Below are 26,014 nucleotides of genomic sequence, written 5' to 3' on the forward strand. Positions count from 1 at the left end.
AACTCCTACCTTCATGGTGTCCCTGCTCTGTGTGGCTAAGACAGGACAGAGGCCTTCAGATATCTGTTTTTATAGTACACTCCTAACCTGCACTTGGTTTGAAAAATTAGTCAGCAGTGGTGGCAGGTGGATCACCTTAACCATGTGGGGCTCATGAGACAGTAAACACCAAAGGGACTTGGAATTAAGGATTTGGTTCATGATTTAAAATATTATGCTTTTTCAAAAATCTCTTGAATTGAGTTCCTGCCGTTTTGCAAATTTCCTGCTGGGATGTGTAGAGAAGTCACCAGTGCCCCATCCTGTCCAAAGAGACCTTATCTGGAAGTTGTCACCAACAGTGGACACTAGAAGGGCACCGTGATGGATGTAATGTCCACCTACTGCTTCAAACAGCCTGTTTCAGTGCCTGTATTGGGGCTGTTTTGAAAGCACTCTCAGGCCCTCAGGCTACTTCCTTTATTTTTAATCATTGGCATTTGTCAAAGCCCTTTGACTTATGAAATAGTTTTAAGTGTTTACTTTGATGTGAAAGCCTTCCTTAAAGCAAAATCTACGTAAATAGTGACCTGTTCCAGTCCTGGAAGTTTTCCACCTCTTAAGAAAATATCTAACAGCCGGTCACCAATCACATTTGGCATTTTGTCCAATATTTAGAGTCTGTTCTTCACAGACACAAGGCAGCAGCCAAGAGGCCAGGAGACCCGGTGGGAATCCTGCCTTTGTGACTTTGGGCAAGTCATTCAACCATGGGGAACCTTGACTCTCCTCCTTTGTAAAATGAAAATGATAAAAATTGCTTACCTTTTCGGCTTGTAGTGAGATTGTAAGGAAATAGTAGATGTGAGGAAGCTTTTCAGACTGAAGCAGATTGGACAGATGTTATTAAATGCGGCACAGTATCAGTTAACTGTCTGCACTTCTGCTCTTGGCTTGATGAAATCATGGGCTTTGCCCATCAACTTCTTCTCTGTGCTTTGGGGATTTCCAGGGAGACCCTGGAATTGGTCTGCCAGGACTCAAAGGATTGCCAGGTCTTCCAGGCATTCCTGGCACACCCGGGGAGAAGGGAAACATCGGGGGACCAGGCATTCCTGGAGAGCACGGAGCGATCGGGTCCCCCGGCCTTCAGGGAATCCGAGGTAACTTCTTACAAATAAATCTAGACTGTGGCAAAGACTGAGTCTGTTTATTTTGTGTCCCCAGTGTACCTATTCGGTTCTCAGTAAGTATTTGGTGAATGAATGATGAAAATCCTAGAAGGCCCAGAGCATATGGTTTTCCTTTGCTGGGCTTATTGTTCAAGAAGGTACGTAGGCTATGAAACACGCTGTGGTCCCACACAGTTTACTCATAATTTCTTCCCCATCCAGGTGACCCGGGACCTCCTGGATTGCAAGGTCCCAAGGGAGCTCCGGGAGTTCCTGGAGTAGGTCCCCCTGGAGTGATGGGCCCCCCCGGAAGACAGGGACCACCAGGGTCATCAGGTGACGTAACATTCTTCCGGAATTATTTCTTCTCTAAATCATATTCATAACAGGATAGAAGCTGATGCTGGGGTCTCCACGAAGAGGGAATTAGCAGGATCTGTGAATAAAAAGGGAAAAAGTAACTTATTTTGTGGAAATAAGTTTGGTGTTTGCTTCAGTATAGTCGCAGGTGTCTGTCTTTTCCTCCCACTGGGCTTGGTTTACATGCCCAAGAGACCTCCCCTTTATTGTGTAGTCAGTAACTTTCAAATTCAAAATAATTGGTGTGTATATCTTATCTTTCCATAGAAGGGTAAATGCGTTGTGAATAACTTAAACTGAGTCCACATCTACAAGCTTCTGTTGCCTTTAATAGTTCTAGAACTAAGACAGTAATGGTGGAATATGATAAGATAATCAGGGAAAAGCTGTTGAAAAGAAGCTAGTTTTAGGTCTAAATACTGCGGAGACTGGGTGGTGCTTCAAGTGGTAATGACTGACTACCAATCGCAGAAAGGAGGGACTTTGTCCTGGGACATTGCTTATCCATTGACTGCCTCAGTGCCCCCAAACACCATTATCTGGGAAGGTGACAACTATCCAAACCCCCAAGGTGATCAAGTTCACATACTTTCTGCAGAAAGTAACAAACCCAGAAAAGTGCTTTGCAGAGGGTGCTCGCTTTAAGTTCTGCTAACGGTTATTTGCTCTCCACCCACCTTCAGGCCCTCCTGGAGTGAAAGGAGAGAAGGGCTTCCCCGGATTCCCAGGCCTGGACATGCCCGGCCCCAAAGGAGATAAAGGCGGTCAAGGGCTCCCCGGCCTAACAGGACAGTCGGGGCTTCCTGGGCTTCCTGGACAGCAGGGGACACCAGGACTTCCTGGGTTTCAAGGTAAATGATTTGTGGGCTCCTGCCCCAAACTGATGCTGAGGTGACACATTACCTCGTCTTGTTAATGACCCATAGCATCTGTCATCAGTGTTCATGGTCTTTCCATCTGGCCACAGGTCCCAAGGGAGAGATGGGCGTCATGGGGACCCCGGGGCAGCCTGGCTCTCCAGGACCAGTGGGCATGCCAGGATTGCCAGGTGCAAAAGGTAAGGATCCAATAACTTCAGAAAAGCCTGTCTTATGTCTATGTCTCAATGCCTCTTGGGAAATTCTCAAATGGTTGTACATCACATTTCATTTCAAGAGGCAAAGGAAAGAATGTTAAGAAGATCGAGCAAGGATCTGGAAGATTCCTCTTTCAGGAGGAGTTCATGGTGCAGTGTATGTGCAGTTAAAGGCTGTGCTCTGCCAACAAATCACAGAGGAGACAAGTTTCAGGTTTTCCTTATTGGCACAGTTGTGATTCTTATTTTTTTGAGAAATGGTGGAATCTTCAGTTGTGTGAGGTCACAGGAACTGAATCTTTAGACTCAAATGAACAAACTGAGCACATTTATAAGTCTTAATTTTTATTTCTTATCTTGTTACTTGAACTTGGTCCAAAGTATTTTTTTTTTTTTAAAGAAATTTACTTTGAATGTGAGACATGAAAATGGTGATTTATTTAGTAGAAAAGGAAAATTCCTATTCTGTTATTTCGTATAGAATTGAAGGGCACCATGAACAGGAGTGGTAAAGATATTTAAGAAGGAGAGAAAATCTAAATTATTTAAACTAATAAACACATATATATTAGAATTGTTAGCAAATAATGAATTCTAAGAAATGGACTTATTGTTCATTGATCGGGGATCAGATTCTTTTAGATAACTCAGACATTTACCATTTAATGCCATTTTCAGACAGTCTATTAGTTCTTTACACTTTCTTTATCGGTGGTTTCTACTAGCCAGAAAGCATGCCACACTTTGTCACTGCCTCGGAGACACTTGACCACATCTCACTGGGTGCCTTCTCTTTCCTCTACAGGTGATCATGGCTTTCCAGGCTCCTCAGGACCCAGGGGAGACCCTGGCTTAAAGGGTGAAAAAGGATCTATTGGTCTCCCTGGCAAGCCTGGGACCATGGACAAACTTGACATGGGCACCATGAAGGGTCAGAAGGGAGAGCAAGGAGACAAAGGTAACCTGGAAGGAGGTTTTTAACAGTGGAGATAGAACAACTTGCCTAACCAGTCGTTTGGTTCTCCATATATAATATCAAAGCAACCTGTGCTTCTGCAGCACTGCCCTATTTTAAGTAGTCATGGGTCATCATTATTTTTTGCGTATGTGTTTTGTAGGACAAATTGGACCAATTGGTGATAAAGGATCTCGAGGAGACCCTGGAACCCCAGGAGTGCCAGGAAAGGACGGCCAAGCAGGGCATCCTGGGCAGCCAGGTATGAAATGGAGTTCAAATTTACCAGCATGGCAGGAGCTCATGCTGAGGAAATGTTAACTGGCATATTTTGTAGGCATTAACCTGTTTGGTTTTTCTCTTTATTATTCCAGGACCTAAAGGTGATCCAGGCATAAGCGGAACCCCAGGTGCTCCAGGACTTCCTGGACCAAAAGGATCGGTTGGTGGAATGGGCCTGCCAGGTACATTGGATTTAGAAAAGTAGTCTTTCTGGCACATGCACATGCATTGCTGTGGGGCAAGTCTGCAGAATGAGATCCACTGCTCTGAGCACGTAATCCAGGCAGATGTGTTTTTCACACACACATCTTCAGTTCTTTATGGTCTCTTGCCTAGGGGTGGGTGGTATTTGGCTGGCACTATGACCATTGCTAAAAAAACAAAAATCACAATTTAATAACAAAACATGGGCTGTACACCATCAACATTCGCTGATTTCCAAGTGATTATCCAGCTGGCTGTTATCTCCCCAGGAGATGTTTAGTTTGCATTCAGTTTTGTCAGCACAAGTAGCTCATGCCTCTAAAGCTCTTTGACATTAGCTCAGCAGAATGCTCTGGGCCTTTCTGCCCCAATCCTGAGCTGGCCTCAACACTTTGCTGTCAGCATTTGCTCCAGGAACAGCAGCCAGAGAGGAGCCATGTAAAAGAAGGCAAAGAGCTCAAGAGTCTGGATTGGTCTGGGTGGTAATGCAGACAGGGTGCTAAAGGGTAATGCAGACAGGGTTAGGTTGCTGGTTACACTTATTTATAAAGAGGTCTGGCTACCCACGTACATTATGAAACCAAGTACACATGGGCTTTTCATGGCCTGCCTCATGCCCCTCTGATTCGTCCAGATAATGAGAGTTGATTGTAGACTATAGAACATAAAAACCATTTCTTATATTGTTGTGAAAGTAAATATGCTAAGTGGTTAATATATTTCTTTTCTTTTTTTATGAAATGATTGTCTTTAAAAGGAGGAACCTTTTCTTGTGTGGCTTTAATGGGTTTGGGTGGCTGGCATCTGCCAGGATGACTTACAGATGAATAAATGAAAGGATATGTATTCTTTCACCTTACTCTCGGTTGGTTGTCAAGGTGCATTTTCATTTTTGTTATTAGCACCTGCTCGTCACACATGTAAGTTTCCTTTGTTTGTGTTTATAGGAACACCTGGCGAAAAAGGCGTGCCTGGAATCCCCGGCTCACAGGGGGTCCCTGGCTTACCTGGAGAGAAAGGAGCAAAAGGGGAGAAAGGGCAGGCCGGCCGACCTGGCATTGGGATTCCCGGACAGCCTGGGGAAAAGGTAACAGCAGCCTGCATGGGAGCTGCCCCTCCCACCCACGTGGAAATCCTTCATTGGGAACTTTTAGGAAGTATCTGAGCACATTAAGTGAATCATAACATAGAACAATGTCCCTCAATTTGTTCTAAGTTGCCTTTCTTCTCTACTTCTATTCCTGACCCCATCCCAAGGAAAAATCTGGAAACTTGTTGAGAGGCAAGGGCAGCAAGCTGTCACTGGAGAAAGCAAGAGAGAGGGAGGGTGAAGAGAAACATGAGACTTAGAGACAGACAATTGGCTCTTTTGCTCTGGGCTTCTAGTTTTTCCTGTTTTCAGATGTGGACTTTGATTCTTTGGTTAGAAAGCTGGAAATGAACCCCTGCAATGCAACATGTATTGCACCAAAATGTATAGGATTATCCAGAAAGTGTCTACAGACACATGTTCAGGGCCAGATATAAAATTAATGGGTCCAGCGTGGCTCAGCAAGTGAGCATCAACCTAGGATCTAGGAGATCGCACTTCAATTCCCAGTCAGGACACATGCCTGGGCTGCGGGCTCTATTCCCAGTTGGGGCTGTGCAGGAGGCAGCCGATCAATGACTCTCTCATCATCGATGTTTCTCTCTTTCTCCCCCTCTCCCTTCTTCTCTTGGAAATCAATAAATGTATTTTTAAAAATAATAATAATAATAATAAAATAAAATTGATGGGTCTGATTTTTACTCACAGGGAGATCAAGGGGTAGCAGGTTTTCCAGGAAGCCCTGGAGAGAAGGGAGAGAAAGGAAGCATCGGGCTTCCAGGCATGCCCGGGTCTCCCGGCCCCAAAGGATCACCAGGAAGTGTTGGCTATCCAGGTGGGTGAGCTGGGGCCTTCCCTGGAGCTGGGGTTCAGAGGTGACAATGAAAAACTCAAAGTCATGGGCATTCTGGTATTTTGTTTTTGATTTAGGGAGCCCTGGGTTGCCTGGAGAAAAAGGTGACAAAGGCCTCCCGGGATTGGATGGCATTCCTGGCATCAAAGGAGAACCAGGTAGAGACCACTTTTTCGAACACAGATTGGGGCTCATGGAAAAGAGGCCAAGGTGATGGCCAAGGAGATGGGACATCAAAGTTTCCAGGGAGTTACCCTCACAAATGGCAAGTTATAGGCACAGGATGTTGCTGAGTGACCTCTGGATGACCAGAGACAAGCCAGGCCCACCCCTTCACTTTTCAGATGAACAAACTGAGCCTTGGGGGCCTTACAGGGCCTTTTCAAGGTCTGGCCACCAGTTAGGAATTAAAACCAAAGTCTCCCAAATGGTTTTATAGTTGGTTCCAGTTGGTTCTAGGAGGAGTTATACATGGGTTGACAAGAGAGTTTGATGTACTTTCTCTCCACTCTCACCATTGTTTTGGGATCGGAGAGCAGTGGTGTTGCTAGCAGCATGGACGGATGTCAGGCGTAAACTCGGGGGCACCAGGCGTGCTTGGAATGTAGCATTTTTCACGCACACCAAGGTACTACGAGAGGTTCCATGCGTGACTGACATGACCTTTCTCTTTGAGGTCATCCTGGACAGCCCGGCTCGACTGGCCCAGCTGGCCAGAAAGGGGAGCCCGGCAACGACGGAATTCCAGGGTCGGCAGGAGAGAAGGGTGAACCAGGTATGTCCAGCTGCCGTTCTCTTTCAGAATGAAACTGTTCTCTGGAGTGAACATCTCCCAGAGACTTACAGATCATGCTAAGTGACCAGGGCTGGGTACAGAGTGGTCCCTGTGCCATTCATTCTTATAGCCATTAAAACACCAGGGTGGACAAGGGGAGCAGGCTCAGATAAGACAAGGAGAAAAGGGGTAGGGGATTGTTTATTTACTTACTTCACAAATACTTATGGAAATCTTTTCTTGAAACTGCTTGAGCTCTCTGTGGTGAGTGACAGAGACACACATGGAAAGTCCAGACCACCGCCTTCTCTGCCCGGGCATCTCCCTCTTTAGAGAAATGGTCCTGGGATATTTGCTGTTTCTTGAACCTGCTCTTGTCACTGATGGGGGATGCAACTTAGGCAAAAGTGCTAGCTGCAAGTTCGGAGGATGACAGTTGCGTACATGCCTGTACGTAGCAAGAGGTTACCCCCAGTGAGGGGATGGAAGGAGGAAAATATCACTGGGGAGGAGCGTCCAGGGCCTTTATTGCTGTTAGTGTCAGCCTCTTTTTTTAAGTTCATTTTTTCATTCTGTATACCTTGTGTTTATATTATGTACATTCATTTTTCTATAAAAAGAATTCTTAATGCTTCCACATCTCCTTCCCCCCATTTTAATCTTCCCTGAAACCCTTTACTCACATTTGTGGGCTCCCCAATGTCTGCTTCCCCAGATGTCTTTGGCTCTCCCCTCCCTCTCTTGAGAATAGCTGTTAGTTGGATGGTCATCTGAGAAAAGCCAATTTGCGAGTCTCCAGACGGTAGTAGGAAATAAGTACTCATTTGTACAGATTATTTCTGCTAAATGTCATAATGGTTCTGAGCTGAAAGGTACTTAGGGAAAAAAGTACTAAATTATATGTATCCAGTCAAGGGTATCTTAGGACAACTATAGGAATGTAATTTTACTTCGGTGGTGCAATTAACTTATTTCTGGGTTCTGAAAATGGTACAGGGTATTGGTACAAAGAGCTGGTACTGCTTTGTACTGTACCTGCGCATTGACTGTTTTAGGAAAGATGAACACTACTTCTCACGCTCATCTTACAGGTCTACCTGGAAGAGGATTCCCAGGGTTTCCAGGGCCCAAAGGAGAGAAAGGTAACATTTACTCAGTGAGTTCTTTCTTTTCAACTCACCGATGATGCACACGGTGCCTGCAGAACAGGGCGAACAGTTTTAAGGAAGCAGTTGGACATGGATGAGAGACACTGGGTTTGGGACAATCTAATTGACATGTTTACTGGCCTGTGACAAACCACCGCACGGTGTACTGTGTTTTGGATTCGTTGCCTTGTGAGACATAAGAGGGAGAGTCAGGAGCGGGTCTCCATGATCATTTTAGGCAATGACCCTCTCTCCTTCCCTTTTTATTTTTTCCTAATCACTTTGAAATAATCCTAGAAGTTTTGTATTTCATTGGTAAGTTCTGAGTAATATGTTTAAAACTAAACATACAGGGGTTGTCCCCCTAAAAGCTCTTACTTAAAAAAAACTTTAAAAATAGTTTATCACTATTGAGATACAATAGCTGCACATATTTAAAGTGTGTGATTTAATGTCTTGATATATGTATACATCCATGAAAATATCACCACATTCAAGAGAGTTAACATACCCATCACCCCAAATGTTTCCTGTGCTGCTTTGTCATCACCCCTCCTATCTCTTCCTGCTCCCAACCCAACCAACCATTGATTTGCTTTTTGGCACTATAGATTAGCTTGCATTTTCTAGAATTTTACATAAATGGGATCCTACAGTATTTTACTTTTTGGTCTGTCCTCCTTTGCATAGAATAATTAGTTTTGGATTCATCTGTGTTGCTGCTTGTGTCGATAATTCATTTTTCTTCTTGCTGAGTGGTGTTCTTTGGTGCGGATATAACATATTTTGTTTATCCATTCACCTATTGGTGAAGCCAGCCTTTAATTTTAGCAGCACTATTGCTTGCAGGCTTATCTAAGCATATACTCAAATGCCTTTGATATAGAACACTTCCTTTAAAAAGTATAAAGAACTTTCGATAGCCAGGCTCTTGTATCCTAAGCTTACTCTTCTTTAGGTTGGCCATGGTAGGAGTGTTATTTAATGAAAAAGAGAGAAAAGGGCACCCAGCTCATTTTCCTCCTGGTGCCTCTGGAAGCCCCTCCCTCCTGTATACTGGGGCTTCTCTTCTTCCTCGCCTTTCTCATGATCTCAATCTGTTTTTATTGTTTAGGTTCAAAGGGTGATGTGGGTTTCCCAGGATTAGCTGGGAGCCCAGGAATTCCTGGATCCAAAGGGGAGAGAGGATTCACGGGTCCTCCGGGGCCACAAGGACAGCCGGGAATACCTGGAGTTCCGGGGCGCCCTGTGGAGGGGCCCAAAGGAGACCGGGGCCCCCAGGGACAACCTGGCCTGCCAGGTAAGGGTGTCTAACCAGGGGCAGAGCTGGGACTGAGACAGAAGGTACAAATATATGCAAGTGTGAAAGAGATTTAAATACACAAATTCTCAATTGAGTTTTTATTTACAAGTTTGCAGCGTTTATTTCAACTTGAAACTGCTTAAGACATTCGGCATTTTGTATTTTGTTCTACACTGGTCAGTGCATTTCTTGTGTCCTTTCTCTCAAGGAATTCAGTATATATGACAAGGAATTAGGGAGAGGAGAGAAAGGACATTGTGGAAAAGGACTGGAGCACAAATGCCACCTGTGCTGGTTGTTTTAAACCAGATGACATTCTGGCAAGTCCCCCATCATGGCCACAGTGACTACTGCAGCACAGCCACCCTTGAGCACAGCAACATAGGGCATTTGGAGATGGCAGTGTTAATATCAACATTTTCCGTCCATTGAGCAGATCAGATTCTTCCTTCCAGGGTGCCTCGATTTCTTCAGGGTGCACACAGCTTGATACAGTGTTGCTATATATAGTTGGGGACAGTTGAGTGACGATAGATACGGTGGTGTTGTATATACAGTTGGAGACAGTTGGGTGCCAGTGATGACAGCCATGGGCCAGTGACACTCATACATAAAATCACCCTCTCACCTCACGTGTATGACTTTTGTGTCTCCCCTTAGGGCCTCCGGGACCAATGGGGCCTCCAGGGCTCCCTGGGCTTGATGGACTGAAGGGTGAAAGAGGAAGCCCGGGCTGGCCAGGGGCGCCTGGTGTTCCAGGACCCAAGGGAGACCCAGGGTTCCAAGGCATGCCTGTAAGTTCTCCGTTTGTAGGTCTTGATTTTGAAAAGGATCATAAAATAATGTGTGTGTGTGTATAAATATGTGTTACAATCCCAAATCCTCTTTGGACCAGTTCCTCCTCTCTTGCCAGTCATCAGCCATCTTTATTGGCACTACAGTAGGCAACTATTAAACATTTTTTACAGTAACCATTAAAGGGAAATGTTATACTACTCCAAAACAAGTCTCAGTAACATAGAAATATACTCTCCATTCCTAGTCTCTCTATATACTTATGTATAAATATATGTACACATATATAAATACATATATATATGTGTGTATATATATATATACACATACACACACATATGTATACACACACACACACACGCTTACATATAGTTGACTCTTGAATGACACTGGTTTGAATGACACAGATCCACTTATATGTGGATTTTTTTTGATGAACACAGTCAGCCCCCTGTGTCCCCAGGTTTTGCATCCACAGATTCAACCAACTATAGATTGAAAACAGTATTTTTAATGTGTAGTTGGAAATTCACAGATGTGGAAGGCTGACAGTATGCCCTGTTCCACTATGCTGTTTTATGTAAGGAGCTTGAGCATCCTCACATTTTGGTATCCGCAGTGGGTCCTGGAACCAACTCCCCATGGATACTGAGGACAACTGTAGTTAAGTTTTGGGGGAGTCAAAAGTTATACATGAATTTTCTACTGTGCAGGGGTTGGCACTCCTAACCCCTGCATTGTCCAAGGGTCAACCGTATCTATTTGTGCATGTTATTTTGGTTATAGCACCAAAATGAGATAAAGCAAAGAAACAACTATGTATAAGAAACAATACGATTTTTTAATATATTGAGAAAGGAACTAGAGAAAAGAACAACTGTATTGAGTTAGCTAGAATATTTTTAAAATACATGAATATTCCTGTATGATAAAGAAAAATAATCTTCCTTTAGTATATTTTATCTTCTTTCCATATTTCAAATCACATTTTCAAATCTTTCCATATTTCAAATCAGATAAGATACGAAAGTAATTCTAAAGAAAAATCACTGCGCTTGAGGGTTTAGAGGAAAGTTTTCCAAAAAGGTACTTTGGTATTGGTAGATTGACACGCTGCCATGATAAATGTTTGGGGAGTTCCGACTCTGTTCACGGCATTGTGATGTGGGGTGGGCACAGCAGAATGTAAGACTTGTACCTGCTCTTGGAATTTACCGCATAGATGGAGAAGAAGAGGGGACACAATTAATGGAGCAAGTTGATTTCATTACCTTGTTTAGACACACATAGAGGTTTTGTCATTCTTTTTACATCATTCAAGATACCACAAGACACCATTTATCCACAAAGATACTTTGCAGAACATTGAGGGGCTGTCCTAGCTTCCTGATGACCAGTTACTTGAGAGACTTATTGTTCATCTCTTGAATGATTCCCAACTGATGTTCTCTTTGTGTGTCTAGGGCATTGGTGGCTCTCCAGGAATCACAGGTGCTAAGGGTGATATGGGACCTCCAGGAGTTCCAGGTTTTCAAGGTAAGACAGTAAAAGTGATGCTGCTTAAAGACACATTTACCTATTATAGAGCTTCCTAACCACTGGCACTGGCACTTTAATATAATAGAACCAGTATAATTATAGAACAAGGTCTTGTTCTTTCCAAATTAAAAATGCTATTTCTGTGTGGCAACCCAATTTGTATAATCCTATGAATGGCTGTATAAAGATATTATGATTTTCTTACTAAGAATCAGTGGATCCATTTGGGTTTCAATTATTTTCCTATCAATAAGAAGTCATGGATTTTGTCCATTCATTAATTTATTAATGTATTAAGCAAATATGTAAGGGGTGCCTAACAGTTTTCAGGCACTGATTTTTACTGCTGAATCAGATACATATGAATGAAAGTTAAGCAAAACAAGTTCTCAGCCTGCAGGTGTTTTGTGGTCTATTTGGGGACATGTGTAAACCAGATTGTGACTAAAAACAGTATCACATGCCCCTCCACTGGTTGTTACCATTTTGAAGTTTGTTACATGTTTGAAAATACCACTTTCGGGTTCTAGAAAGGAGAGTTTCATCAAAAGATTTATAGTTGACCAGAAGTAATGCTATTTTCTTCCACGAGCCTAAATTGGAAAATTTTTACTATATGAGTGTGTATGTGTATATATGTGCACATATGCATGGGTGTATACATATATGTATGTATATGCACACATGCATGTATATGCACACACTTGTGTATATGTATATACATATGTTCATGTGTACACACACTTGTATATCTTTTGGAATTCTGTACGAAGATAATGTTTTGCTTCCTTCCAGGTCAGAAAGGTCTCCCTGGTCTTCAGGGACTTAAAGGAGACCAAGGAGATCAAGGTTTCCCTGGAAGTAAAGGTAAGAGAATGTGCTGTATTGGAATGTGCCTTATGGATTTGAGGAAATATGAAAGCCATTGAACTCACAGAATTAGGGTGTTTAGTTTTACCAGTGTAAAAAGACTCGAAGATCATTAGAAAATCGTTAATTAACCAAATTCTTTGGTAGCTTGTCAGGATTGCTGTATTTGGCTAATCTCATAGACATTTTTACCAGTGACTTACCTTGAAAGTTGTTTGTTAAATCTACGACAGGTCATCCCAGGGGAGAGGGTATGACAGACTGAAGATTCACAAAATCTCACAGGTTCTGAAGGTCAACTGGAAATCAGTGACTTGAAGTTGTAATAGGAATAACATCAATCTTGCACAAATAGGCTGAATAAACCTGCTTGGACAGTAAGGACTTCTTCATAGAAATGGGTCTTCCTCAGCTTCCCAGCCACTAGGAGGCGACAGTGTGCAGTGGATCCAAAAAGCACAGGATAATTTAAGTAGTTTAAGTACAGCATGCATCCCATTGTAGTCTCTGCTGATTGGACCTTATTTCTAGAGCTGTGGTTAATTTTTTAAGCCATGTTTCAAGGGAGAAAATGAGCAACTGGAATGCAGTGAGAAGTGGGGTGTTGAGAAAGAAAATAAATAGGGAAATGTGTGTGGAAGGAGAGAATTAGAGATGTTTGGCTGAAAAAAGGAGATTGAGGCAGACCTCAGAATCCTCTGCACACTCTTTATTATTGCACATATTTCAAGATCTGTCACACAGAAGAAGGATTAAGTTTGTTCATCATTAAAAAGTAAGACTGGCAGTTTTCGGATAAGTGTGAGAAAAAACTTTCTAATTGCAAATACGGGAGCTATCCAAGTCACAAGAGAGACGCCTGGGAGGGTGAGCTTCACCCCTTGGCAGTGTCTGAGTGAGGGCCGGATGGTGGTCGTCAGGGAGGCCAGACAGTTTGCATCAATGGCCCTAGTGTCTCTGGACTCCAGTCCCCAGGACTCTGGATTTTAGGTGAAATAATAAAGGTGTGCAGATACATGTATGACTTATGAGGATCTGATTACTTGTGTTTTTTATAATGATTTTTCATCTGAGAAACATTCTGTTTGGATTGGGTTTCACATTGGACTCTTCTGAAGCTTTCTCTGCCCCCCGTGTGTGGACCATGAAATTGATCAGTGGCATCCCTCTTTCCCACAGGTCTTCCAGGTCTCCCAGGACCCCCGGGTCCTTATCAGATCGTCAAAGGGGAGCCAGGGCCTCCTGGTCCTGAGGGTCCTGCCGGTATGAAAGGGTTTCAGGGACCTCCAGGCCCCAAAGGACAGCAAGGTAAGATTAACTGGGCTGTGCAGGGAAGAGTGGGGGTCGAGAGGGAATGGGGGGGGATTTCCTCCTCACCCATGTATCTCTGGGTAATGACTACACAAACACCTATTTCAATATGATTTTCTTACCTTTCTTTAATGTATATCAAAACCAAATAAAGTTTTTGAGTGTACCTAGAAAAGCCAGAACGAAATACAGGAAGAGCTAGAAGAACATACAACTTAGCACATCTGTGTTCACTTAGAAAAACATGGGTGAAAGGAACATCATCTTTCCCGGCTAGAAGATAAGGGGTGGCAAGGAGCAGCAACCTAAAGTAGCAAGGACTCGTGTTCTCGGCAATTGGTCCAGAAGCTCTACCCAACTGGCAAAGACTTGGGCTAATTTCTATTGTTCCAAGACATCCTAACCTAGAATCTTTCTGCTTGTTTGGGCTGAACACTTCCTGTTTCAAGAGCTATTGGTAAGAGGTGGGTGGAAAATAAAGGAAAATGAAAACATTTAGAATTGAAAGGTAGCTTACAATTTGTCAGTTGCTTTGGTGAACTGTGTACAGGGCTTTGCAGGAAGCAATCGTACTTCTCTGGGGAAACTTGTATCTGCAGCCAGAGGCCTCGTGCTTGCCTTCCAGAAGGCTAGAGAGGACATTTCAAAAGGGAAGAAAAAGATATAGCCTCCTGCTCTCAAGGCCCAGATCCCAACTTCTTTTTCTCTTCCTTTAGGTGTGACGGGATCAGTGGGTGTACCTGGACCACCAGGTAGTCCCGGGTTTGATGGGGCCCCTGGCCAGAAAGGAGAGACGGGACCCTCTGGACCTCCTGGTAGGTTTGCTGCAGCCTCCCAACCTTACTACCCTCTTCCTCTATCTTTGGGTTAGAAGCAAGGCCCAGGCATATGGAAAACTGCAAAATGGAGTTGAAAATGTTATTTGAAAGATTTCCAAAGAAGTCCGTTTCTTAGAAGAAATTGGATCCTATAAAAGAGCTAAAGGGTTGTCATCACTTTTTCTGTGTAGGGAGGCAGACCTTGATCAAAGCACAATGTTTTCCAGATGTTGTTGAAAGAAGGCCAGTAGTGATGGCCCTGTGTGGTTTCCTATGAAGGAAGCAGGCAGCAGCTACAGAATCTCTATTTCAGCAACAGACAAGGGAAAGTAGATAATAATGCCAGTTCTGGCCAAAAGGCCACTGTCTGCCACGGAGTGAAGTTGGTCTGCTTCCCAAGGAAGCAGGCACTCAAGTATCCCACAATGACCGAGATGCTAAAGGCTCGGGGCATCGAGCAACTGAACAAGGGGCACGGCCCAGCAGAAGGTGTGTGAACAGTTTCGCAGGCAGCACAGTCACCCCAGGGGATGAAAGGACCCACTGCATGGGAGCTTTCTTCCTGCCCTGCTTCCATGCACAGGCTTTGGGCCGATATGGAAGGGAAGCCACTTGAAAAGGAGGTTGTTTTAATAATTGTATAATAATTCTTTCTTAGAGGGGCCCCCGAATGCTATATGCATTACATGCATGGAATCATGTCATTTATTCCATTTACTCGTGTAATCCTTTTCACATATTTTATTTTTTCATTGGACTAAATTTGTTGAGCATCTGCTTTGCTTATAAAACATCTCAAGGTGGTATGTAAAAAGGAAAAGCTAAGACAGCAAGAAGAAGGTGGGTTGTTGTATTTGACTGGTCTTGCTTCAAGCCTTTCAGAGGAACTTATCTGTGACCAGGGAAACCAATTTCTCTTCTATCTTCCAGGTCCAAGAGGGTTTCCAGGACCACCAGGCCCCGATGGGTTGCCAGGATCCATGGGTCCCCCAGGCACCCCATCTGTCGATCATGGCTTCCTTGTGACCAGGCACAGTCAAACAATAGACGACCCACAGTGTCCTCCGGGGACCAAAATTCTTTACCATGGTTACTCTTTGCTCTATGTGCAAGGCAATGAAAGGGCCCACGGACAGGACTTAGGTGAGATGTTTACAAATGCATGAATCATCTACCGTAGATTTGTTGAGCCTCGGTGGTATGGTGCTGTATTTAGCTCTGGTCCCATAGCTCAGGGTGGAATGAGGACCTAGTTCATGAAAAGAGGGCTCAGCCCCACTTTCCTTCATCCTTGCCAAATGAGCCATTCAAAGTAACACCTACTGTATTACTGTGGGGAGCCAAGAAAATTACAGGCTGAATCTTTGAAAATTTTTAAATTAATAAAGCTTTTGATCTCTACTTCAGTTTCTCACGTAGGATCCAGATTTCTGAAATACACACTTGAAAGTTGGCACTGATATTTTTAAAATAGAACAGCTTTACTTTGGCTCTTAAAAAAAAAAAAGTCCCATGTTATTCTGTCCAAATTTTTTTCTGCGTGTTCTAAGCTGTATCCCTTCTGTTAGTTTAGATCAGCAGGAAGCTTATGTCTGTCATCATTTTCTTTGTCCCCTCCAGTTAGCCTCCACCAGATATCCAGGTTAGGTTTAATGTCAGGCATCTCTGACTTTCACTGAGCTTGCAAACAACAAGCAGCTATAGAAAGAGCAGTTCTGCATTTTTGGCAAAACGATTGTTAAAGACACTATCCACTGCGCTCCTATCCATTGTACAAGGAAGCCCATGTTAAATACCTTCTAGAATTCAATCAAAATGTCCTACATAATTCTTTATAGTTTCCCTTTTGCCGTGATTACTTTACATTTAATTTAATGCTCATTTATAATCTTACTAGTCAGTTTAGTATACTTACTTCTATTTATAATTTAAAAAAGTATTCCCATTTTAATGGTTAGGTTGAGTATATCTTTCATTATTAGCCAGCTCAAATCCCTTTTACACAGAAATAGCCAGTGAGTTAGAAAGCAGATGCTGCACACTGTCATCTCTCCCTGCGCCTCCAGGCACGGCTGGAAGCTGCCTGCGCAAGTTCAGCACGATGCCCTTCCTGTTCTGCAATATCAACAACGTCTGCAACTTCGCCTCCCGAAATGATTATTCCTACTGGTTGTCCACTCCGGAGCCCATGCCAATGTCTATGGCACCCATCGCCGGGGACAACATTAGACCATTTATTAGCAGGTGAGTCCAGCATTTGTAGGAGCAGATGTATAATTGAAGAAGAAAAATTGCTTGCCGTCTAGACAGAGGTTTTTGGGTTTTTTTACAAACGCCAGCTTTGGAACAGAATTCAAATCTCATGTGACTCACTGTGGTGGTTGTCTTTCCTCCTGTGAGCAAAGCGATGTCACTGGAGTCCTCAGGAAGCATTAGAACAGCATTCTCAACTTTTGCCCCTTAAACAATGATCTCCCTAAGGAGTCTTTTAAGACACTTTTTTTCTGAATTGCCTCACCCCCATGAAGTTTTAAAAATATTTAATTATTTTTAATTATAGTAAACTACACATAACATTAAATTTTTTATAACCATTTCTAAGTGGGCAGTTTAGTGGCACTTAATGCAGGGGCTCAAATATGGGTGTGAGGTGGTCCCCGTGAAATGGTACCATCGCAGACATACTGTATACCTGTGCTTTATAGGTAAAAAGATTGTACACATTTATTGTATACATTAAAATGTATGCATTCAGATTTTTCTCATATTCCCCACTTCCACCAACTTGTACTGTCTTGGGTGATATTGTACCCACTGTAAATGCGTGCATTTGCCTAAGCGACTTCCCAAATTAAGTGCTTTCCACACTAATTAATATCTGGGGTATGTTTTCAAGTCCCCAAGAGTCTCCCTGGGAGGAAATAAGATGGGAGGTTGAAATTATTATGACTAAAAAATACACAATTGTCCTATCTTTGCCCCCTACCTTCTAATTAAAATGATTCCTTAGCTTTACTCAGATGTAATAGAAAAGTGGCAAATGAGTAAATTTACTTGACTAATAAGCTATTCTATAGTTTTACTTTTACCCACTAAGAAAATAGAGTAACAAGACAGAATAAATTCGCCCTAGGAAAGTGAGAGTAAGAAAGAACTTAAGCTTTTCCATAGGCCTTTTAAAGAAATAGGCAGCTATTGAATATGAAGAAAGATGTAGTGTATTGGCTAAGAAATGTGCTGCAGTCAGAGGGGAGAGGGAACAGGAGGTGAGTGCTCGGAGCCAGCCCCGGGAGCCCCTGCGGTACTGTGGCCATCAGCCACTTGGTCACTGCCTGTCTGGGGGAAGACTGCAGTTATGGTGTCTGTGACTCCAGCAAGTGGGAAGGCAGTGCCTGGCAGAGCAGTCTTATTAGAACAGTACCATGTGGGACCAGGAACAGAAAGCCTGGGAGATGCCTAATAGGTAGGAAAACCATAGGTTTTTTTTATTGCCTTACATTAAAATACCTCCAGACAACTTTCTTGGATTTTTCTTTTCAGCTATAAGAAAACTTATTTTATGAGTCTTAAATGGGAAAAATCATGCATTACCCTTCCAGAGTGGCACTTTTCAAAACACAGATAATACTTTATAAATGTCAGTGAGGGCCTGTGCCCTGGTGTGAGACTTTTCTAGCTCAGAATCATGCTGAATGTGTGAGAAGGAAAACTAACCACCTTTGTGTTTTCGTTTAGCTTCCGTTGGACAACAGGTAGAAAATAATTTTTCACTTTTGGTTTCTATTTGCCTTTTTAATAAAATTGACATTTGACCTTGATTTGATGGAGAACACTGGACCCTGGGATACATTTGGGATCTTCTAAAAATAGGTCTTTAGCAGCCTGTGTCTTAGATTTGCTTTTCTCTGTGGACCCATTAATTTCAGTAAGACACCCCTGCTTCTGTAGGCATGAGTTGTTTAAATGTCCCAGTACTGCACATTTCAGGCTTTTGATGTCTTTCTGTTAACTGACCCATAGAAACTCAGTGTGGAGGGAACTTACAAGTCCCATCCTTTAAGCCTGCTACTCCTTAAGCCATGTACATCTCACATTTCCTCTTTGTAATAATGCTGTCCATTCCTCCTGGTCCCTTCAGAAGCAGGTTTCCATGGTTACTTTACTTAGGTTCCCAATGATTTCTCAGGACGTACACATTTCTTCTAAGGGCTTCTAAGTACTTTCTGGCTTTCTAAAGGCAAGAATCATCATAAAGCTATGGATTGTTTCATTGTAGTAGAAAGACCACTGGTTTGAGAGCAAGAAGAACTGAGTTCTGGTTCTGGCTTTGACACAACTATGACCTCAGTCTCTTCATAAATTATATGGAGAATTAGACTGAATTTTAAGGGACCGTACAGCTCGTTAACTCTGTGGCTCTGTTTCCTAATCAGCCATCTGACAGGGCCAGGATCACCTTCTCTGCAGCCACTTGAATCCCGCTAGCCCAGAGAGCCTTTCCTTCATGCTATAGTTCTGGCTTCTGTGCCTGGCAGGCAGATGGTGGCAGATGTATAAGGCCAATTTCAGTAACTGTCGTTTAACCGAGCCTTTTAATTCATCTGCATTTGTGTGAAGAAAATAGAAAATTGCACACACCACTCACACACACCCAAGTCCATGGAAAATTGAATGACTAATTTAGGCCCCCTTCCCACTCCTCATCCATTTTCATGCAAATGTTCCAGCATAACTAGGTGTAATTATTAACATCATTTATAGTCATTTATCAGCAGTGTTAACACTCTGTTCATTTTGTGACTTGAATATAATTATTTTCCTGCTGGTGTTAATTTTTTTTTTTTTTTTTTTTTACAAAACATTATCTCTCCATCAAAGGGTTCCCTTAGTTGAGCAGGTCTGAGTCAGAACATTGTGGGTTGTTTTAATTTATTCTTGGGCAGCTGCGTGTGAGGCAGCCTGGCTTGGGAAGTGTTGGTCCTGGGGAGGATTCTCTGGGACTTACTCCAGCTTCAGGGGTCCTGATGACAGCCTTGGCCCAGGGCAGGGTCTCATTACTGGTCTGTTGGCTCCGGGTCTGGAACAGATATCCTGAAAGAGGCTCACGTGGACATCCAGCCTCAGGTGCATTTTTTGTCTTGGCTGTTCTAAGTCACCAAACGCATTCCTTATATCTCAGGTGATTCCTAGCTTAAAACAATTTGCTGTGTTCTGAAAGTGTTAGCCCTTGGATTTCACCAAGCGTTAATTGTGTTTGCTGAAATATATGCTTATTGTTGAAAAACTGGAAAACACAAAAGAGGAAACAGAAGATATCTGTAGCTCTGGCCCCTCTGGGAGATGGCCACTGTTACAACTGGGCCTTCCCATTGTCTTCCTTCAACAAAGCGGATAGTTAAATCACATGTGTTGGATATATTTTCAAATTTAATATTTTAAGTAAATATTTATAAAACCAACGAGAAGGCTCCATGCTTTGGAGTCCAAGCAGTGGGAACATTATCCATTTGATAAACATGTAATTGAATCAGAAAGACTGAGTGAAGAGATTGACTGCAAATAATGGGAAAAGGAATGAATAAGTAAAGGCTTCGTCCTGGGCCGTCCCTTCAGCTGTGCTGAGCATCTTTGTTCTGGCCCCTCCAGGTGTGCGGTGTGCGAGGCACCGGCCATGGTGATGGCCGTGCACAGCCAGACCATTCAGATCCCGCCCTGCCCCAACGGGTGGTCCTCGCTCTGGATTGGCTATTCCTTTGTGATGGTAAGTGTTTCGGGAGACTCCATATTTCCCTGGAGGAGCCATCCACTGGCACCCCCGCCTCCTCCCTCCGATGCTGCCACTCATGCTGCTTAGGCCTGTCTTCCACTGAATCCCCAGCAGCCTGGCCTGCTCCGCTGGCGACCGGTTCCAGTGCCCAGCCAGCGTCCTCCTCTGGCCTTGGGAGTTACTGCTGTGGGACTAGGTAGCTGGGAGGACTTGGTGCCTTTTCCTAAAGGCAGGTGGGAGAGTCACACGCGAGCCTGCAAGCAGACACGCGAGTCGGGAAGACAGCAGCAATGTATGGGCCAACCACACGCTGCCTCCTCGGCTTATGTCCAGGAATGTGAGCGCCCACGCCCTTCCCATGGGGTGAGACTGCCCACCTAGCACCCAGCTACCCCAGCTGCCAGACGCCCTGGATGTTCCCTCCCCTGAAAAACCAGTTAAAACAGGACACATGGTACCTGTTTGAGGTCCCATTGTAGTTTCTTATTTTATTTTATTGCCTCAATTTAAAGTATATGAAATTGAGTATATGAAAGCTCTGAACTTGTAAGATCAGGTTATACTAGAATGACCCTTGGGTCAGTAAATGACAGTAAATGACCTTACACAAATACTTCTTCCACATCACCATTGTGAGCCATTAGACCAAAATGCAATTTAACAGTTGCAATAGTAGTTATCTGTTTCTCTCCTTCTTGATAAATTTCCTCTTTTAAAAAAATGGATAATTTGTCTTTACCTTCTAAAAGGATATAAAGCATCTAATCTAGCAAATACAGAATTTTGATTATACTATATATAATTTCATGTAGAAAGTCTGATTTCATATCAGTTGGTTATAGCATCATTTGCACATTTTGGCAGTTGCCTCGTGTACCAACTGGGAAGAGGTTTCAGTGTTTCAAAAATAAGAGCGAGAACAGCATTTCTTTAAGTTCTGATGAAGCTGGACTGGCATCTCCTATTTTGGGAGGAGTGGTTGCCTGATTTCTGTGCCATGGGGAGTCCTGCCGTGCCCCGTGTGTGGAGCAGCATCCAGCTTGCAGGCTCTGAGCAGGGTGGGCACCAGTGTGTTCCGTGGTGACTGCATGAGGCAGAGAGCAAGCTTTCTGGAAGGGGGCACTCTGGCTCCTCCCTGGAAGCCGTGGCGCCCTCTGCTGTCTGTGAGTGGGAATTAATTGCTGACCCATGGTCCGTTTCTTCTGCAGCACACCAGCGCTGGTGCCGAAGGTTCTGGCCAAGCCCTCGCATCCCCCGGGTCCTGTCTGGAAGAGTTTAGAAGTGCTCCATTCATTGAGTGCCACGGCCGTGGGACTTGTAATTACTATGCAAACGCTTACAGCTTTTGGCTTGCCACTATAGAGAGAAGTGAGATGTTCAAGTAAGTCGGAACGACCCTCTCTCCTAGGACCCTCACCCCCTTCGTGGTCTTCATTTTTAATCATCCATGATTCTTATACCTTCCAGTGCAAAGTCTCAAAGATGGTTATAAAGCAATAACTTAGGAACGCTTCTACCAAATGTAGTAATGAATATTTGATTCTGTTCTACATAGGCAGATAACCGAGACAATTTTCAAAGGCAGAGCTTAGGTGATGGGCTTAATTCTTTCACTGACTGAAGAACCGTGAAAGAAAGGAGGTCATTTTTCATTTTTCTGGGTGAATCCACTGAAATGTACTTAAAGCAATTAAAAACTTCAAAGAGCATTTAAAAATATTGTATCTTTAACACTCAATGAGAGAGGAAAGTGAGCAGTGTTCATTTTCATTGCATTTATAAGGCTGAATTTAATTTGTTGTTTGAGTTCTGAGTCGCTTAACACGAGTTTGTTTTTCAGACACATACAAATAAAAATAAATTTTAGTACAAATGCAGCTGAAATGGAAAGGGAAGGCCCCTTCTTTTCCTTTCTTTTCTATTTCCAAAATTTCACCTTTAAATGACTGTCCCAAGAGGTTGCTGCCTTGTTGAAGTTAATTTGGAGCCTGGTCTGGTCCCTAATGGACAGAAGCACATGATGGGTCCTCTTGCCATTATTTAGTACCAGCTGCAGCCCCTGATAGAGCAGATGTAGGGGCCAATGGAGCCTGAACAGTTACTTACTATTTATTCCAGAATAAATGCTTCTCACCCCTGGAGATAAGCTTTACCTTTTTAGAGAGAATTTTGTGGAATTCTCCTATGACCCCATCTCCTTGTAGCTTAGATAATAAAAGGTGGAGCTACACACTTGCCACTCATGGTTCTTGAAGCATCAAAACATTACTAGGTGCCTAATAGATAACATGCATAAGACTTTTTAGGTAACTGGAAACGACATCAACTTTACAGATAGAATTTAACCATTAGCTACCAAAATGGGCACTTAATGCATGTATCAGCTCCCAGAGCTTTGTGTTACAGGGCAAATAGGTAAAAATGGGGGTATTTTTGAACCATATCCTGGTACAATGAACTCAAATGATTTCTTGACAAAATTAGGTAATATCCCATTTACTTTAATGTACTTGGGGGCACTATGATTTTCACCAAAAGTTGCTAAATTTTAGGGCAAAGTACTCTTACTATATGATTCCTTTGATTTTAATATAATTTGATTATCTGTCAATTTTCGTTCAGTCTTTACCTTTCTGGTAATCAAAACAAGGTAGAATTTTTAGGATTAAGGAGGCATTTGGGCCACTAAATGTCTTCCCTTCTCTTTGGCCATCAACAGACCACCTGCATATAAATCCTTCAAAAGTTATAAAAGTATTTTGAGGTCTAGTTATTTTCCAGATTTGTTGCTCATTACCTCATTCTGTAAACATCTGATGCGAACTTACCATGTGTGAAGTATTTCAGGGGAGAGCAGTATCTTCTTTCCCTGGAGGAGTTATAGTCGGGTTGAGAAGACAGAGTTAAGCTGCAGTTCAAGGAGGCGGGGTGGTGCAATGGGGAGTGGTTGCGACTTCGGAGCCAAACAGTTGAGGGGTGACTTTAGCTGTGCCTTCACTCTCTGTGTGCACCTCAGGGCCGGGGATGGGGAATGCAGGTGATAACTTGCTTTGCTCCATGCGTTAGGAAGGCCATGCCATGCCCCCTCTTAGAGCCGGGCTGGATAATGGTGGCTGTTTGTCATGGGGCCAGAGCCCATCCCCGTCTGATGTCTGATCCCTTGGAGATCTCCGAGCAGGTGGCAGGGCTGAGGAACCTGCCTGCCTTTTTGACGAGCAGCGAAGTGACGACTGGTTGTTTTTCACGCCCTAGGAAGCCCACGCCGTCCACCTTGAAGGCTGGGGAGCTGCGCACGCATGTCAGTCGCTGCCAAGTCTGTATGAGAAGAACATAATGAAGCCCAGCTCTCAGCTAACGTCACAACATGGTGCTACTCCCTCCTCTTCCCCTTCCTCTTTTTTTTTTAACAGCAACGAACCCTAGAAATATATCCTGTGTACCTCACTGTCCAGTATGAAAACCGTAAAGTGCCTTATAGGAATCTGCGTAACTAACACACCCTGCTTCATTGGCCTCTACTTGCTGAAGGAGAAACAGAGACATCGATAAGCTGTCAGTAGTGACATACCAAATGGCACTTTTGACGAAATAAAAATATAAGTCTGTTCTACAATCCGGTGCACTGATGTGTAAAATGAGAACTCCATCAGAAAACCAAAGGGTGCTAGGAGGTGTGCGGGGCCTTCCATACTGTTCGAATGCCCGTTTTCATTCCTGTATGATAATAGATTCATTTCTCACCCCCAGATGAAATGTTTGTTTATGTCACTGTCTAGCTGTTTCAAATTCAGGTCCCTTGGTCTGTACAAATAATAGTCATGTGAAAACGGTGTTTCGAACCTCCAAGTGGAATTACGGGCTCAGCGGCCGTATCTTCCAATCCCCAAGTATAAATTTAGGTCTTTCTGCTATGTGTGGTACTATGCAGCTGCTTTTGCAGAAATCACGAATATCCTGTGGAATAAAGATGGTCCAAAAGTAGGCAGAAATGAAATATATATATATATTTTAGTAATTTATATAGATGTCAGCAGTTAGGCAGGTCAAGTTTTTAGTTTCAGTTCCACTGTTAAAATAAAGCTTATTACATAGTTTCTTCCTTTAAAAACTGTGTTGTCCTTCAACATAGATTTTTAAACACAAGGGTATTGAATGTGAAACACCAATTTTTGTTGTTCACCTCCAAACCAAAAATTGTGTATTGCCAAAAACCAAACCCAGGTTCATGGATATGGTGTCTATTATGGTGAAACATGTACTTTGAGCTTATTGTTTTTATTCTGTATTAAATATATTCAGGGTTTTAAACACTAATCACAAACTGAATGACTTGACTTCAAAAGCAACAACCTTAAAAGGCCTTCATTTGGGTAGTATTCCTCATTCTGCAGCCCGGCGTGACAAACAGCTCCGTTGAATCAAAATATCAGTATTTTTACATGTCAGCACATTCAGGCGGCCTCCTTGGTTTTTCATGAGCTGTATTCAGACTTCAGCAGGGGAACGGATGGATTGCAGGAGAGCACAATCGGACCACTATGCCTGAAATGACATTTCACTAAAAAGTCTCCAAAATGGTTTTAAGACTACTAAGGCCTTTTATGTAATTTCTTTAAATGTGTATTTCTTTAAAAATTCAAATTTGTAATAAAACTATTTGTATAAAAATTAAGCTTTTATTAATTTGTCGCTAGTATTGCCACAGAAACATTAAAAGTTACCACACGAGCCACTAATAAATTTGTAAGCTTTGCATTCCTTAGATCATATTTAGTTTGCAGTTCTTCCAAACAAGGGTCATAGACTGAGTGTCATTTACAGAATTACGACAAAGAAAAAGAATGGTCTCCTCCTCCCACCCTCCTTCCTACCCTCCCTCCCTCCCTCTCTCCCCTCCCCCCCTTTCATCTACCCATCCAGGCAGCCAATATCTATCTGTCCATCTCTCCATTCATTGTATGAATACCAAGGGTTGCCACTTTTCAAGAACTGGATAGTTAGAAGATAAACAGATTAATAACACACATATCTAGCCATTAAAAGTGGAATCATTAGGGGTTTGACCTGAGATTACAGTTATGCAATGGATAGGTATGAGGCAGGAGTTTGGATTCCAAATCTTACTTAAAGTAGGAAAGAAATGATATATTTCTTTTTCTCTGCTGATCTAAGCTTCAGTTTAAACTTGATCAAAATATGATCCATGTAGTGTGATACTGTGCACACAAGAAAAAGCTCTAAATATTGTTACATTGGTTTCATACCCACAGAGTTGCAGTGAGGATGAGATGGGATAAATTACAAGCATGACACCACAGTGTTTGATCAGGAGATACTAGTCAAGGTCTAGTTTTGGTCACATCCCTCCCATCACTGATAAAAGGGGAAAAGGGGTCATTTGGTTTCCTTGATATATAGTATTGGATATGAGAGAAGAAAACTAAAATCCTTAGGCTTAGTGCCTGTTGAAGTTACTGAGAAATATTAAACACCTACATATTGTAGCCATTTTAGAGTATTTTGTTTCTATGTGTTAAACTGATTTATCATAAATTATAATTTATTATATACAGTTTGGTCTACATAGGAAAGTACAAAGAAGATCATGTCATGCCTTGAATCTCAACATTCAGATTCTGTGCATTTTATATCTGTTATTCTGAAAGCAGTTTATATGTTTTATTTTTTTAACTCTCCTAAAGTAAAATTGACTTTTTA

General features: G+C 42.8%; 1 protein-coding gene across 1 annotated transcript in view; it reads left to right on the forward strand.

The window, feature by feature from the left end:
• The window catches only part of COL4A1 (collagen type IV alpha 1 chain), a 127,703-nt gene extending 102,735 nt beyond the window's left edge, over positions 1-24,968 (forward strand). The window contains exons 30-52 of the mRNA XM_081128619.1: positions 992-1,142; positions 1,374-1,487; positions 2,195-2,362; positions 2,479-2,568; positions 3,392-3,544; positions 3,705-3,803; positions 3,916-4,005; positions 4,975-5,114; positions 5,826-5,952; positions 6,048-6,128; positions 6,647-6,745; positions 7,837-7,887; positions 9,008-9,193; positions 9,857-9,990; positions 11,455-11,527; positions 12,326-12,397; positions 13,580-13,708; positions 14,428-14,526; positions 15,460-15,672; positions 16,596-16,773; positions 20,176-20,290; positions 21,505-21,677; positions 23,549-24,968. Coding sequence (XP_080984745.1) covers positions 992-1,142; positions 1,374-1,487; positions 2,195-2,362; positions 2,479-2,568; positions 3,392-3,544; positions 3,705-3,803; positions 3,916-4,005; positions 4,975-5,114; positions 5,826-5,952; positions 6,048-6,128; positions 6,647-6,745; positions 7,837-7,887; positions 9,008-9,193; positions 9,857-9,990; positions 11,455-11,527; positions 12,326-12,397; positions 13,580-13,708; positions 14,428-14,526; positions 15,460-15,672; positions 16,596-16,773; positions 20,176-20,290; positions 21,505-21,677; positions 23,549-23,630 — 2,817 coding nt within the window. The 3' untranslated portion in view covers positions 23,631-24,968. The remainder of the gene's footprint in view (positions 1-991; positions 1,143-1,373; positions 1,488-2,194; positions 2,363-2,478; positions 2,569-3,391; positions 3,545-3,704; positions 3,804-3,915; positions 4,006-4,974; positions 5,115-5,825; positions 5,953-6,047; positions 6,129-6,646; positions 6,746-7,836; positions 7,888-9,007; positions 9,194-9,856; positions 9,991-11,454; positions 11,528-12,325; positions 12,398-13,579; positions 13,709-14,427; positions 14,527-15,459; positions 15,673-16,595; positions 16,774-20,175; positions 20,291-21,504; positions 21,678-23,548) is intronic.
• Positions 24,969-26,014: the final 1,046 nt, after the last annotated feature.

Source organism: Miniopterus schreibersii (assembly GCF_964146895.1).
Source record: "Miniopterus schreibersii genome assembly, chromosome: 2".
Taxonomy (NCBI): Eukaryota; Metazoa; Chordata; class Mammalia; order Chiroptera; family Miniopteridae; genus Miniopterus; species Miniopterus schreibersii.